This window comes from Gobius niger (genome assembly GCF_951799975.1).
Source record: "Gobius niger genome assembly, chromosome: 24".
In the NCBI taxonomy this organism is placed as follows: domain Eukaryota; kingdom Metazoa; phylum Chordata; class Actinopteri; order Gobiiformes; family Gobiidae; genus Gobius; species Gobius niger.
In genome coordinates, this window is record NC_136875.1 from 1,763,440 (window position 1) to 1,779,335 (window position 15,896).

General features: G+C 44.9%; 1 protein-coding gene across 1 annotated transcript; it reads left to right on the plus strand.

Moving 5' to 3' along the window:
- Positions 1 to 6,956: 6,956 nt before the first annotated feature.
- LOC306982486 (NLR family CARD domain-containing protein 3-like) lies at positions 6,957 to 15,052 on the plus strand (the record flags this gene model as incomplete). The annotated part of the gene is made up of 8 exons (XM_079582422.1): positions 6,957 to 6,997; positions 7,407 to 7,464; positions 7,552 to 7,732; positions 7,800 to 9,582; positions 9,643 to 9,810; positions 9,881 to 10,054; positions 13,539 to 13,585; positions 14,210 to 15,052. The coding sequence occupies 8 exons, from the start codon at positions 6,957 to 6,959 to the stop codon at positions 14,755 to 14,757; spliced, it is 3,000 nt and encodes a 999-aa protein (XP_079438548.1). The 3' UTR covers positions 14,758 to 15,052.
- Between the last annotated feature and the right edge of the window lie 844 nt (positions 15,053 to 15,896).

Below are 15,896 nucleotides of genomic sequence, written 5' to 3' on the forward strand. Positions count from 1 at the left end.
CACGGGGGCCATGATCCCGTCGGCTGGTCTCGTTGGGGTCTCACGATGTTTCGTGCCTGTCACCCACCTCTTCTACTCCCGTTCATCAAGCTCCATATTCTGGAAAGACACTGAAATCTGTTTAGCCCCAAAATTGGCAACTATGAATCTCCTTCAAGTTGGCAAACATAATAACCTATTTCATGCACCAAAAAAAAAAAAAAATAGAAACAATAGTCAACCTATTTTTTCCCTAATTGAATAAATGTGTATATAAATATCATATACACAAGGCCAAATTCTCACAATCTAAACCCATAATTACAGTACTCCTAATCGAGACTAAAAAACACATGGACGTAACAAACAAAAAAACAATTAACCTAATCAACATCTATGAAGAACTGATCCATCAATTAATGCTGTCGTTTTTATGTTTAATTTGTGCTCCTTTGTTTTGTGTTTTGTTTTGTGTTTTTTCTCTCTTGTTTTTGTCATAGAGTTCGGGAAAGTCCACTGTTACTGTGGAGATCCTCTATGTTGGCAGAAAACGTCATTTTCCATAGACTAACATTGACTCAATCGATCAATCAATCAATCAATCAATCAATCAATCAATCAATCAATCAATCAATCAATCAATCAATCAACTCTGTCTCTGTTTTGACTGCTGGTGTTTGTATCTGTGTTCTGAGGTGTCCGTCACTGGAGCCTGTTATAAAAGTCTGTGTATAACATTAGCCAAAGATGAATAAATATTGTTATTTACAGTGAACCATTACCAGACACAGATAATAAAAAGAAAGTGCTTAAGTACTGTGCAAAACAATAATGCAGAAACTGGGACGGACACACTAAGTCTGATTCATGAGGAACATTTCCAAGGCGGGCGTGATGGTTTTGTTTGAGAAATTCTTCCTCCTCCTCTTCCTCTCCAAATAACCTCCTTTCTTCCAGTAAACAGAGGCAGGTTTTACATGACTTCAGACACGGCCAGGGACGGACTGGGACTCTGACCAGCCTGGCCCAAATTAGCGTAATTGTGACACTTCCACAAATCCATATTTTAACCTCTTACCCCCCGCCTTAGCATTAACGAGTGCATTTTCCCCAGTTCGGCTTTTTATTATTATTATTTTTATTGGCATCATCAGCAAAAAGAACTGGAAAGGTGGTCGTAGAAACAGAAGCAAAATCATTAATATAAATAATAAATAATAGTGGTCCCAAAATTGAGCCTTGTGGTGCACCATACTCCACGGAATTCCTTTTAGATTCATGTTTTTTTATACTGGGCTTTACCCAAATCTAAAAGCTTCTCGACTGGAGATCAACAATGTCACGCCTCATTTGAAAGCTAAGACCTACAAAAGTGATGGAAACTTTTCGTCACGTCGCCACATTTTTGTCACATTTTTGTTGCTTTTTGAGCTATTTTTTCAATCATTTTTTGTTGTGTTTTTCTCATGTTTTTGTTGACTTTTCATCCCCTTTTTCTCGCTATTTTGCTGCTTTTCTTTTTAGCTTTTAGATTTGGGTAAAGCTCGGTTGAGGCGGGACCGGTGGCCCTAGAGCCAGTGGCCCTTCTGTGCTCTTCCAGAATGGACATGTGGCCAGTCCGCCCCTGGCTCTGTCTTGCAGGCCGCCGACAGATACACTTGGCTCAGCCTGACTGGACAGCGCTCATCCCACAGTGGCCACTAGATGGAGCGCTCGCCTCATCTATCCGCCCCGCTCTGGCGCCAGCGGTTTGGGACAGAGTCACGTGACCTCACTTTGAAACCATTTTGTTCAAGAAGTAAAAAGTAAAAAAAATAATAATCACAAGCTCTGGGGAACACGTTTGAGTAGGCTACTGCGAGTAACTGAGTCAAAGTCGTGACATAAATGAGGTGTAATGATGTCATGATGTGAATATTACAAAGCGTCACGTGACGTCAGCGGGACTAAACCGAAAGTGATTTGGACTGGCGACGTTTGGAAGCAGATGAAGCAGACTCGTTGACTTCACACGGAGCGGGAGCGGAGAGGAGACGGTTACAGAGCAGGAGGTGAGTTTGGTTTGGTTCCATCTTCAAAGCAAAACAACAGGAAACACGAGCAGAGTCTTCAAAACGGCCACGCCCTAAGACAGAGACAGGGACCGGGGACTGGGACTGAAAAACAGCCCTGGACTCTGGTCAGCCTGGCCCAAACTAGCGTAAATGTGACACTTCCACAAATACATATGTTGACCTCTGACCCCCCGCCTTAACCGAGAGCATTTTCTCTAGTAAAAGCTTCTTGACTAGAGAGCGACGTCTCATTTGAAAGCTCAAATCTAGAAAAGTGACGGTAACTTTTTGTCACGTTGTCGCTGCATTTTTGTCATGTTTTTGTTGCTTTTTCATTACTTTTTTATGGCTTTTTTGGCGTGTTTTCGTCACTTTTTCGTCACTTTTTCGTTGTGTTTTCGTCTCTTTTTTTGATCAACTTTTTATTGGTGCGATGCCATTGTTGCAATTTACAATTTTTCCAGTATAGTACACAGGCATAGCACATTTTTTCCCCATTTCTATTCCCCAGTCCCTCTTAAGATGGGCCTCATATCTGTTGAATCATCAAATGATATCCAAAAACAGATACACTGATGGCAGTTCCTTAAGGAAAGATCAACACAGAACAAATGGAAATGAGAGCAAAAGAGAAAGAAAAAAGAAAAAAAGAAAAGAAAAAGAAAAGAAAAGACAAAAAGACAGAAGACAAAAACAATATAAAAATAATAAAATAAAATAAAATAAAATATAATATGACCCTGTCCAGGATATACAATCACAAGTGCATTGGTATGTTATTTGAAATTACAAAATACAAAGTGCTAATTTCCTCCGTCAAAAGACATCTGCGGAAATAGCAAAATATACATAAAGAATATGTACAATATGTAGAGACTATTCACAACAGGATACATGCAATTATGTACAATGTACAATAGTATACAGGCAGAAAAAGGAACAAAAAAAAAAAATCGAATGCAGTTTCTATTCCACAACCAGTGTAGACAGTAGATTGGACCAACAAGTGATATTTTCAGTTTTTGCTCCGTGGATTCGAGCGGCAGAAAGCTCCAACTGAATTATATCTCTATAGGAGACGAGCCATTCCCTCGTCTCGTGTTTTTCGTTTTTTTTTTTCACGTTATTGTTGTTTTTTCATCACTTTTTTCATCGCTTTGTCGTCACGTTTTCGTCACATTTCGTTGTGTTTTTGTCACCTTTTTGTTGCTTTTCCAGCGCATTTTTGTTTTTGGATGCTTTTCTTTTAAGTTTAAATATTCACATTGCTGTTTCAGTGTACCTTTTGGCAGGGCCGTAACGATGAAGGGGTCTAACTGGGCATTTGCTGTGCGGCCTCAATTTGAAGGGGGGCCTCCCAAAAATATTCTTTAACACCAGCAAATGGACCAGCTGAAAGTATTATTTATGATCTAAAATGCACCAGAATGCAGGTCATCACATCTAAATGATAAAAAATGTCCTGGGTGAGGACCTCCAACCCTCCCTTTAAGTGCCCCCCACATATTAAACAGCTCTTATTTGCCATGTGTGGTGTCACATACTTGGAGGAACAACTGGCTTTTGTCTTGTGTATGCAGCTCCTGGCGTTCTCCGCCAGCCAAAGCCTGCTTTATCCTATAATTGCATATATTACGAAACACTACAGGCAAGAAAACGGCCCCCCAGCTCAGGACCGACCCATGTCTCACTCCAAAGTTTGGTGAAAGGTTGACAGGCCTATTTTAACTTCATGAACGTAAAGTACAGTCACACACAGTATATGTGTGTGGTCTGTCTTTACTGCTGCTGTAGTGAACTTGTTTCTCTGTGACAGGTCTGAGGGCTGGGACCATGGCGTCTCAGAGCCACAGTGACCTGGATGAGCCTGCAGGGGGCAGCGCTCCAGGGTGAGTTCATGAGTCTCAGTCCATCCAGCTCTGACTACAGTCCCATGAACTCAGCAGCTCTGTTATATTCACCAGTATGGAATGTCGTTATGGTTCTAACTCATGTCTTTATTACAAATACAGTACCATTAAATCAGATGCCAACTGTTTTGCACCTTACATTTTTATAAATGCTAATGATATTTTACAAAAGGGGCCCTGATTTTTTTTTTGAGTGATTTTGGGGTTCATGGCCTGAAAAGTGCTCTAGGTTGTCTGCAATCCCAGGGTCCCCAGGTTGGAAACCACTGCAAAAGACTATACAGTCAAGTACAATGTTTCCTACTCACTGCGTGTCTTAACATGGACTGTGGCTGCAGAAAAGAGTGAGGCCAGTGCACTGAACACCAGCAGAATGAGTGACTACATCTACTAGAAGTCACGAAACTCTGGGAATAATGTAGTTCTGCAATAAAGACCAACCACTCAAGAGACAGCGGAATATTTATGTATGAATATCAGTCAGATCCGTTTGATTTCACATGGATTTTACATGAATGGATTGTTGCCTTTTTTGCCTGAGAGAGGAAGTTATTAATGGTTTAAAGCTCAAGCTAAAGGTAAGCAGCTAACAGCGACTTTTCACTGTAAACATTCATATTCAAGTGGTTTATTCATGAAAAATATGCAAAGCACCAACAGCTGTTTTCATTCACTCATGTTGTGTCGCTGGGTTCTCCTCTGACGGTAGTATCGCAATGCATTGTGGTCTATATTGACCCATCGTGGGACGGTCACGTAGGGGCTGCGCACAGTGCCTATTGGCTCACAAATAAAAATCAACAAACTGATACTAAGGGGAATTGACAAGATTTGACCAATGTCATATGTGTGCGTACAGTTTAACATTGGAACAAAGATAATACATTTGGCTCTTTTGACAGGTGTATTACGATTAAATTTCCTAATTGCAATTGTAAATAATTATTAAATAAAATTTGAAGCCTAAAGTAAGTACATTTCACTAGGAAGAGAAGGAGACACAGACTTAGATGTAGTATGTAAGCAGTCTGTGCCAGACACTGACACGGAGGTTTTAAACATTAAACAGAGAGGCTGTGCACCTTTCACAGCCAAGTGATTAATCGTAAAAATAATCTGTAGATTAATCAATTACCAATAATCGTTAGTCGCAGCCCTATTATTGTCCCGTCATATTCTGCGCACTGGCCTCTCCCTTGTTGTCTGCGGGGGCGTGACATCCTCATACAGTACACCGCGTTCCAAATTATTATGCAAATGAAAATTATGCTGACAATCATAAAAAAATGTCAAGTCTTTAACTGTTAGAGAATCATTTGAATGTGGTGGAAAAAACCTCCCAGTGATAACAGTATTTTTTCAAGATAGTAAAAAACTCAAAATCTACTTTTCCAAATTATTATGCAACTCATCGTTTTAATACATTTTAAAGCTTGTAATGAACTGAAGATGGTCATTTGTTGAATTGAAACGTATTAATTGTCCGTGAGAGTAAATACTAATACCAGGGGGAGATGAAATACCCCACAATCATCCCATTAACACTTGTATTACCCCCAGAGGGACTACGGAAAGGATTTATCAAAGTAAACAAGTTACTTTGTACTGCTTTAACAGGCCAAGTTATATTTTACCATAGGAGCCCTTGTGTGAGAGCAGCTTCAAAATACAGTACTTAAATCCATTAAACCTGTGAGTTTTTGTAGAGTTTCTGCTTGGATTTCTTTTCAGGATGTCAGAATAGCCTCCCAGAGCTGCTGTTTGGATGAAAACTGCCTCCCACCCTCATAGATACTTTGCTTGTTGAGGCGCCAAAGGTTCTCAACAGGGTTGAGGTCAGGGGAGGAGGGGGTCCACATCATGAGTTTCTCTCCTTTTATGCCCAAAGCAGCCAGTGATGCAGAGGTTTTCTTTGCAGTAGGATATGGTGCGTTGTCATGATGAAGATGATCTTGTTTGGGAAAACACGGCTCTTCTTTTTGTAGCATAGAAGACAGAGGTCAGTCAGAAACTCCACATATATTTCAGAGGTCATTTTCACACCTTCAGGGAGCCTAAAAGGGCCTAAAGGGGCCGACCAGCTCTCTCACCATGATTCTGGCCCAAAACATGACTCCGCCACCTCCTTACTGACGTCACAGCCTTGTTGGGACATTGTGGTCATTCCCCAACTATCCACTACTCCATTGATTTGACCATCCAGGGCTACACGGCCTCATCAGTGAACAAGACTGTTTGAAAATGAGTCTCATGTATTTCTGAGCCACTGCAGCCGTTTCTGTTTCAGCTTCAATGAACAGTTTAGGGGAGGCCGGATAGAAGGTTTATGCACAACTGCAGCCTCTGGAGGGTCCTACACCTTGATGTTCGGGAGACTCCAGAGGCACCAGCAGCTTCAAATACCTGTTTGCCGCTTTGTAGCAGCTGTTCTCTTAATCTGATGTATTTGTTTATTTATAGCTATAGGTCTGAAGTCATTCATGGTGTTTAGCATTTGATTTTTGGGGGGGACAGGGACTATGACAGAGGATGTTTGATGTGTTTTTGAAAATAAAGTCAGACTAATGTTTTCAGCATTCTGTTGCATTTTAGATATGTTAGTTGTTTGCATTGATACTCCAATCTACAAAATTATCTAAAAATTATTTAAAAGATTTTGTGACTCCCAAACCCCCCGACATTCGCTGCTTCACCATGCTTCACCCCTGCTTCACCCCTGCTTCACCCCTGCTTCACCCCTGCTTCACCCCTGCTTCACTCCTGCTTCCCCGCACTCATCGTCTCCTCCCTCTGTGCTGCGGGGACAGATCCATAGATCGCGCTACAAGTGGGAAAATCCTTTGTGATGATTCGCTTTCAGCGCTGCACGAGGAGGCGAGCAGGCTGGATTGAAGTTTCGACCGTCATTTGAGAGATGTCCCAGTCCCAATGAGTTTATGAATGATATATACTCACCGTTTAATCACCAAGACATTACAGTTGTGGACATTGCCTCATTCAATGAAAGGGGCAGATGAATGAGAGCGGTGCACAGGCACTCATGGACCGGTGCAGGTCGGCCCAGTGAATGACAGCAACGCTGAGCCTAAAGAGAGGACAGATTGGAGTTTACGACATGCTCTCCAACTATTATTGAACAGAAAGTTTGCTGTTGCTGACAAGCAGCGTTTGTGAAAACAGTGACACAAGTGTTTTTAAGGTAGCACCAGGCTTTCTTTTAAGGTGGAGCATTTACGCTTGCAGTCGCAAACATACGAGTGATTATATTTTTAGATCGCAAAGGCATACATTTGGGAGCATATGCGACTAAAAAGGTCACCCTGCATTAGTGAAGGATGTAATAACCAGCCAATAACCTCAAAATGATTACATTAATACATCGGCCGGTGAATTGTTTTTATGTTGTCGGTTCCTACAAGGGCTAAAGACCGAATGTGAGCAGTTTGTTCTGTCTCTGTCACAGAGTGGAGCAGGATCCAGAGCTGTCCGGAGCTCCGAAACATCACATTCAGCTGGACTCAGTATTTAAGGCGAGTCCTTTACTGAAGATGTTCAGATGAATGGACTTTTTTCACACAGATCTGACACTGACTGCATTTGTGTTGTAGCTTCTGCAGGACGACATCTTCACGTTTGTCCAAGAGGAGCTGAAGAAGCTTCACAAGGTTCTGAGCACAGATTACCCAGAATGCTTAGAGCCGGATGAGGATGGAGAGGCTTTTCTGAAGATCACTGTGAACTTCCTGAGGAGGAGGCAGCAGAAGGAGCTGGCTGAGCGTCTGTGGAGCAGTAGGTCCATTTCACTCAGTCATTTGATCTTCTCTGAGACTCAGGCTCTGTCTGTGTCTTCATTCAGGGAGATGTTCTGGAGTTCTTCAGCGTAAACTGAAGGTCGAGCTGCAGCAGAAGTGTCGGTGTGTGTTTGAGGGTGTGGCTAAAGCAGGAAGCCCCGCCCCCCTGCAGCAGATCTACACAGAGCTCTACATCACAGAGGGAGGGGCCTCAGAGGTCAACCAGGAACATGAGGTCAGACACATGGAAACAGCCTCCAGGAAAGCAGGCGGAGCAGAGACAGCCATCACATGTGAAGACATGTTTAAAGGCCCCGCGGACACAGAGGCGCCCGTCAGAACAGTGCTGACAAAGGGCGTGGCTGGCATCGGGAAAACACTGCTCACTCAGAAGGTCAGTCTGGACTGGGCTGAAGGCAAAGCCCACCAGGACGTCCAGCTGCTGTTCCCCTTCACTTTCAGAGCACTCAATGTGCTGAAGGACAGGAGCTTCAGCCTGGTGCAGCTGCTCCATCACTTCTTTAGACAAACCAAAGGACTCAGCAGTTTGGAACACCTGCAGCTGCTCTTCATCTTTGACGGTCTGGACGAGTACAGACTTCCTCTGGACTTCAGCCGGACCCCGGTCCTGATGGAGCCCACAGAGAGCGCCACAGTGGAGGAGCTGCTGGTGAACCTCATCAGGGGAAACCTGCTTCCCTCCGCTCGCCTCTGGATAACCACACGCCCCGCGGCGGCCAATGACATCCCTGCTGAGTATGTCTCCATGGTGACAGAGATGCGAGGGTTCAGCGACCCACAGAAAGAGCAGTACTTCAGGAACATGTTCAGAGACGAAGCCACAGCTGTCATCTCTCACATCAAGACGTGCCAAAGCCTCCACAGCATGTGCTTCATGCCAGTCTTCTGCCGGATCCTCTCCACAGTCCTGGAGCATGTGCCGAAAACCAGAGAGAAAGACGAGCTGCCCAAGACTCTGACTGAGATGTACATCCACTTCCTGGTTGTCCAGGCCAAAGTCACGAACATCAAGTATCATGAGGGAGCAGGAGCAGACCCTCACTGGACTAAAGAGACCAGGAAGATGGTGCAGTCTCTGGGAAAACTGGCCTTTGAGCAGCTGCAGAAAGGAAAGCGGATTTTCTACGAGAGTGACCTGAGCGAGTGTGGGCTGGACGCTGCAGAGATCGCTCATTACTCCAGAGTCTTCACACAGGTCTTTAGAGAGGAGCCAGGCCTGTATGAGGACACAGTCTACTGCTTTAGCCATCTGAGTGTGCAGGAGTTTCTGGCTGCTCTTCACGTCCATCAGACCTTCATCAACACTGGAGTCAACCTGCTCTCTAAAGAAAAAACCTCTGTGTGGTCAAAGGTTTTCAGCAGTCAATCAGTGAAGTTCTACTGCTCTGCTGTGGACCAGGCCTTACAGAGTCCAAACGGACACCTGTACTTGTTCCTGGGCTTCCTGCTGGGTCTTTCACTGCCAACCAATCAGCAGCTTCTCCAAGGTCTTCTGAAACCGACAGGAAGCAGCTCCCAGACCAATCAGAAAACAGCTGAGTACATCAAGCAGAAGTTGAGCGAGGAAGTGTCTGCAGAGAGAAGCATCAGCCTGCTCCACTGTCTGAATGAACTGAGTGATGGTTTTCTGGTAAGGCAGGTCCAATGGTACCTGAGCTCAGGATGTTTGCCAGAAGGTGAACTGTCTCCTGCTCAGTGGTCAGCTCTGGTCTTCATTTTACTGTCATCAGAAGAACATCTGGAGCAGTTTGAGCTGAACAAATACTGTACTTCAGATGGGGCTCTACTGAGGCTGCTTTCTGTGGTCAAAGTCTCCAACAAAGCTCTGTGAGTATAAGCTTTAACTCTGCTTAAATTAGACTTCTCCTAAAACAGTGTGTTCTCCAGACTGAGCGGCTGTAACCTGTCAGAGAGCAGCTGTGAAGCTCTGTCCTCAGTCCTCAGCTCCTCTCGTCTGACAGTCCTTGACCTCAGTAACAACAACCTGAAGGACTCAGGGCTGAAGATGTTATCTGTTGGACTGAAGAGTCCTCACTGTAAACTGCAGCAGCTCAGGTCAGAGGGTTTACTCTTCATCTCTGTGAGTTTGTCATGTGTTTGTGACTCTGTTGAACCTGTTGTTCAGCCTCTCAGGGTGTCTGATCTCAGAGGAAGGCTGTGCTGCTCTGGCCTCAGCTCTGAGGTCCAACCCCTCCCATCTGACACATCTGGATCTGAGCTTCAACCATCCAGGAGCCACAGGAGTAAAGCAGCTGTCTGCTCTACAGGAGGAGCCCCACTGCTCCCTGCACACTCTCAGGTGAGGACACACCCATCGTCCACCAAACATCTCCATCATTCCATTGAAGAGGATGGAGCTGGTCAGTGACTTAATATACTTTTTTCATTGTTCATCGTGTCAAACATGAATAAAATGAAATCTAAATATTTCAAATATTGAATTGGTCTCGATATAGATTATCTTAAAGGAACAGGCCACCGTTTTTCCATACTGTGATATGTTCTTACCTGAACTTAGATGAGTTGATGTGTACCTGTCTGGTCTGTGTGTGTGCCCGTGGAAGAACGTGCTAGCTTCCAACTTCGCCCCCATTTGGAGTTATAGGAATACATTGGGAGAGGCCAAATGCTAAAAACATTTTCGGTTGTTTTGCGTGACTGAGGGCACACACAAAGACCAGACAGGTACACATCAACTCGTCTAAGCTCAGGCTAGAACATATCTCAGCATCGAAAAATGGTGGCCTGTTCCTTTAATGTAATACTAAGTGTAATGCTCCTGCTTCTTCACCCTCCGCGGGCGGTCTCTTTCTCCTCCAAGCTCGGGTCCTCTACCGTCAGCCTGGGAGCTTGAGGGTTCTGCGCAGTATCTTTGCTGTTCCTAGAACTGCACTTTTCTGGACCGAGATGTCTGATGTATTTCCTGGGATCTGCTGGAGCCACTCCTCCAGTTTGGGGGTCACTGCCCCGAGTGCCCCAACGACCACGGGCACCACTGATGCTTCACCCTCCAGGTTTCCTCCAGCTCTTCTCTGAGCCCCTGGTATTTCTCTAGTTTCACATGTTCCTTTGTCCTGATGTTGAAGTCTTGGTATTGCTATGTCGACCACAACGGCTCCTCTGCTCTTTGTCCACCACCACAATGTCCGGTTGGTTCATTACCATTCTGTCCGTCTGTATCTGGAAGTCCCACAGGATCTTGGCTCGGTCATTCTCGACCACCTTTGGAGGTGTTTCCAGTGGTCAGCTCTGGTCTTCATTTTACTGTCATCAGAAGAACATTTGACCTTGGGGTTTCCAGCCCATACTCTGCACAGATGTTCCTGTACACTATACCAGCCACTTGGTTATGGCGCTCCATGTAAGCTTTCCCTGCAGCATCTTACACCCTGCAGTTCTGTAAAGCTGGATTGTCTCATTGGCCTCTTTGCACAGTCTACACCTGGGGTCTTGTCTGGTGTGGTAGATCTGGGCCTCTATTGCTCTGGTGCTCAAGGCTCCTGTGCAGCCATGATGAGCCTCTGTGCTGTCGTTTAGTCCTGCTCTGTCTAGCCATTGGTAGGATTTCTGAATATCCGCCACTTCAGTTATGTTTCGGTAGTACATCCCATGTAGGGGCTTTTCCTCCCATGACGGGACCTCCAGCACCTCATCTTCTGTTCCCCATTGTCTGAGACATTCACTGAGCACGTCATCTGTCGGAGCCTTGTCCTTGATGTACTTATGGATCTTGGATGTTTCATCCTGGATAGTGGCTCTCACACTCACTAGTCCTCGGCCTCCTTCCTTACGGCGAGCGTACAGTCTCAGAGTTGCCTGGCCTGCCAGACACTCCTCCTTTCTGTTCAAAAGAAGAACCGTCTGGACAGCTCCTCGCAGCCTATCATTTCACGATTTTACCCACATCAGTCCAATCACGCACCGAGAGGTGGGACTTCATTCCCCCAAGACACGGAAGCCGTCACCACACTCTACCAAAACAATAGACATGGCGTGCGCGGCGAGTGACGATGTTTCCTTCTGCTCTTTCGTCTGTTTTAAATCATTTGGAAAAAAATGTAATCCCTAAAACAAGCACAGAAGCAACAAGAAACAGCGTTCGAAGCGCTCCTCGTAATAAGGACGTTTTTGGAAAGGCTTCCTGACACTTGTTGCGGCGACGTATCTAGCATTGCTCTGATTGGTTGATGCCGACTGTCAATCACGCCCACCGGGAAATCGTTGAGATTATCCTTGCTCCCAGACTATATGTCTTTGAAGTATCCATGAAAAAGCATGTAGTTTGGCAGGACAGGCAAGTCTCAGAGTGCTGGATTTGGGTGGAACCCTCCGTGGTGCATGGTTAGGAGCTTTCGCGTTTTAACATCTGTGGTCTGTATCTCATCCTTTGGCCAGCTTATTATTCCGGTGTTTGGCACCTCTGGTATCTTTACCGATTCCCTTCTGAGCTGTGCTCATGTATTGATCCATGTACTTACTTATCTTAGCCGTTATGGTGCCGGACATGAGCTTCCACGTTGTGGAGAGGCAGGTTATTGGCCGATAGTTGGATGGGACTAGAGGGGCTTGGAGGGATCCTTCAGGATCAGGATTGTGCGCCCTTCGGTTAACCATTCAGGGTGATTCCCATCCCTCAGCAGCTGGTTCATTTGTGCTGCCAAGCGCTCATGGAGAGCCGTGAGCTTCTTAAGCCAGTAGGCGTGTATCATGTCAGGGCCTTGTGCTGTCCAGTTTTTCATACCTGAAGCTCTTTCTTGGACGTCTGCCACTGTGATGGTAACTGGATTCTGTTCAGGGAGGTTGGTGTGGTCCTCTCTGTGGTCCTCTCTGTGGTCCTCTCTGTGGTCCTCTCTGTGGTCCTCTCTGTGGTCCTCTCTGTGGTCCTCTCTCAGAGCCACCAGCCACTGCGCATCACTGTTGTGTGCTGCCTCCTTCTCCCATATGCCTTTCCAGTACTGTTCAGTTTCCAGCCTTGGTGGGTCTGCTCTGTTATTGTTACCCTGCCACTGAGCGGACACTTTCGCTGGTTGAGTTGCGAACAGACGATTTACTCGTCTGGCTTCGTTGTCTCTCGTGTACCTCTTTAGGCGGCTGGCCAAGGTTTGGAGCCTTTGTTTGGCAGTTTCCAATGCTTCAGGTATGGGCATCTGGCTGTTTTGGGTACTTGCTTTTTCATTGCACCTTTCAAGGCCTCTTTCAATTGACTCACTTCCCTCCGTGCTGCCTTGATGTTTTCCTCCAGCCTTCTTTTCCATGGTGGGTATTTCATCTCATGGTTGCTCTTACGATAGCCAAGCGTCTCTAGGATCACTGCTGCTGTGGAGTATATCAGCTCATTGGTTTCAGTGATGGTTGATGTAGGAATTGCTCTCAGAGCTGCATTCACATCTTCTAGGAGACTTTCTGACAGTACTTCTCTTAGCCTCTGTAATTGGCTTCGGGGTTGTCTGCTGGACATTTTTGCCAAGTCAGTCGCTGCCTTGTTCAGTGTGATTGCACTTATTGGGGCTTCGTACCCAATCTCTATTGGGGGGGCTGGTGTTAACTCCCCTCTGCTGACATGGAGAGGAGTTCAGAGCAAAACCAAATCCGACTTCAAGCTCAAGTTGACATAATTGAGTCCCTCGGAGTTAAAAATGATGCACTGTCTACAAGAGTAAACCTGTTGTATACAGAGAAGGGAGAATTAGAAAGCAGAATTAACATGAAATAACATGTTTGTACAAGAGCTTCTTCAGGAGCTGCTGTGTTTCTCATACAGACTGATGTGTTGTTTCCTTCAGACTGGAGCCTGCTGGAGCTGAGTGGTTAACACCAGGACTCAGGAAGTGTGAGTGTTAACGTTCAACCATTTCAAACTAATACAAAACTGATTTAAACTGTAAGAGACACAATGCATGATGGGAAAGTGAGTCCTCCTCTGAAACACGGTCAGTATTTCCATTATGTCATTGAACATTTTCCCACAGAGATCCTTCTTATTATGGTTTAAAGCGGCCCCTGTTTCTCTGAGCCAGTCAATCCTCATCACTCAATGGGCGAGGTCGAGGAACACGCCTCTGTATGGTCCTATGGTGGGGAACTGACGTTGCTCTAACACCACCCCCTGGTGGTCAGGGGGGACTTCAAGAGACACTTGGGAGCATTGATTCTAATGGGACTTCAAACGTCCCAAGAACAGCTTAAAAGCCTGGCTCCAAAGAGTTTTTTTTGTTCTAAAAATCGCTTTGACCCATGTGACCACGCTGGGGTCAGTGAAATATTTTGAACCACACTGGTTTTTGTTTATTAGCCCGAACTTTTGAAGCATTTTCAGTACAGTGACTGGCCCCAGAGCCTGTTAATCAAGCTCTGGAGCTCTGTGGAGCTGTGGTCTACATTATATCTATGTCATCACTACAACTACAAAGTCTCCGCATGTGGACAGAGACTCATTGTGCCTTCTCTCCATCAGATTTCTGTCCGCTCTCTCTGGATCCAAACACAGTTCAGAGAATACTCATGCTGTCCGATGACAACAAGAGCGTGACACGTGTGAGTGAGCTGCAGCCTCATCCAGATCATCAGGACAGATTTGACGGTGTTCCTCAGCTTCTGTGTGCCTGTGACACGGGTCTGACTGGGCGCTGTTACTGGGAGCTCCAGTGGAGTGGAGGGGTTTCTATTGGGGTGTCTTACAGAGGAATCAACAGGAAAGGACGCGGTAATGAAAGTGTGCTTGGATACAATGATAAGTCCTGGAGTCTGTCCTGCTCTGTCGATGGTTTCTCTGTTTATCATAAATTTAATCGAACCTTCCTCCCTCAGTCCTACTCCCACTCTGGGACAGTAGGGGTGTATTTGGACTTTGCTGCTGGCTCTCTGTCCTTCTACACAGTCTCCTCTGAGCGACTGACCCACCTCCACACCTTCAACACCACCTTCACCGAGCCTCTGATCCCTGGGTTTGCATTATGGGATCAAGACTACAGTGTAACTACCAACTCAATACGCTTACTTTGAAAAAGCTGTAAACCCGATGCATTTATTACACCCAGTGTTGAGCAATGAGAACTAGTCGTACCAGTGTGATTAAGAGGGATTTCACAGTATTCATCATGATACAAGTCCTGATTATTAGACATGTTGGTGCACTCTGATACATGCTCCTTATGTCTGTAAGCAATACAATTACATCAGCCTTTTGTGTTCACACAACTTATTATTCAACCTCTTCAGGGTGCCAGTTTTGGTCCGGGCATTTGGACACAGTTGGACACAAGGGGGCGCCCTTCCAACCTTCTCAGTGTAAATGTGAGTTGACTTTCTTCAGAGTTAACTTTAGGTCAGACACCATGAGCGACAGTAACATGACGCTAAACACAGTGAGCTCTTTGCTTCCAGTGAACCAGTGGACCGATACTAGTTCTGGCTCTCACTGCTTTAAAAACACTACTTTCACCGACTAAAACCCGTTGTTGCGCAAAAGCAACAGTCGGCTAAAGCATCAACTAATCAAGGCTGGGACAGAAACGATGATACAAATCCTTAAGTAGCAAAAACATATTTATAATGATCAGATCTTTATGAGAGGTGTTTATATCAATGTAACCTAAAGCCTGGCATCTGCCTCAGGATGTTTAGTGGAGAAAGGTCCAGTGATCCTGTTCAATTTTTATCCATGAGTTTATCAATAGATATAATTGATAATTGATCTGTAACATAATAACGATAACATGACTTTGATGTTAAAATGGAGAAAAGAGTCAATTCACTTTTTCACTGAGAATAAGAAAGTCTCCTCCTGTAGAAGCTCCTCACAGCTGTTCAGTCTGGACCAGGCAAAATCACCTTTTCTTTTGCAGCTTTTAACTATATTGTCTTTCTTTTCAAATGAGTCTTTCAAACTGTGTGTTTAGTTCCCTCTTTTACTTTTGATTTAGTTTTTTTTATGAGTCGACAATTGAATTGTATTTTCAAAGTACGTGTCATTTGTTCCACAAGTGTTACCACCACAAGTCCATAAATAAAGGCATAGATCTGATATATCTGACCTGTTTTGTCAATGAAGGCTCATCTTAACTGAAAGTTTGTTTTGGGAATCTTATTATGCATCTCTAATGTCACAGAAAACGTGTTGTAAGATTTTAAAAAAACTGTGG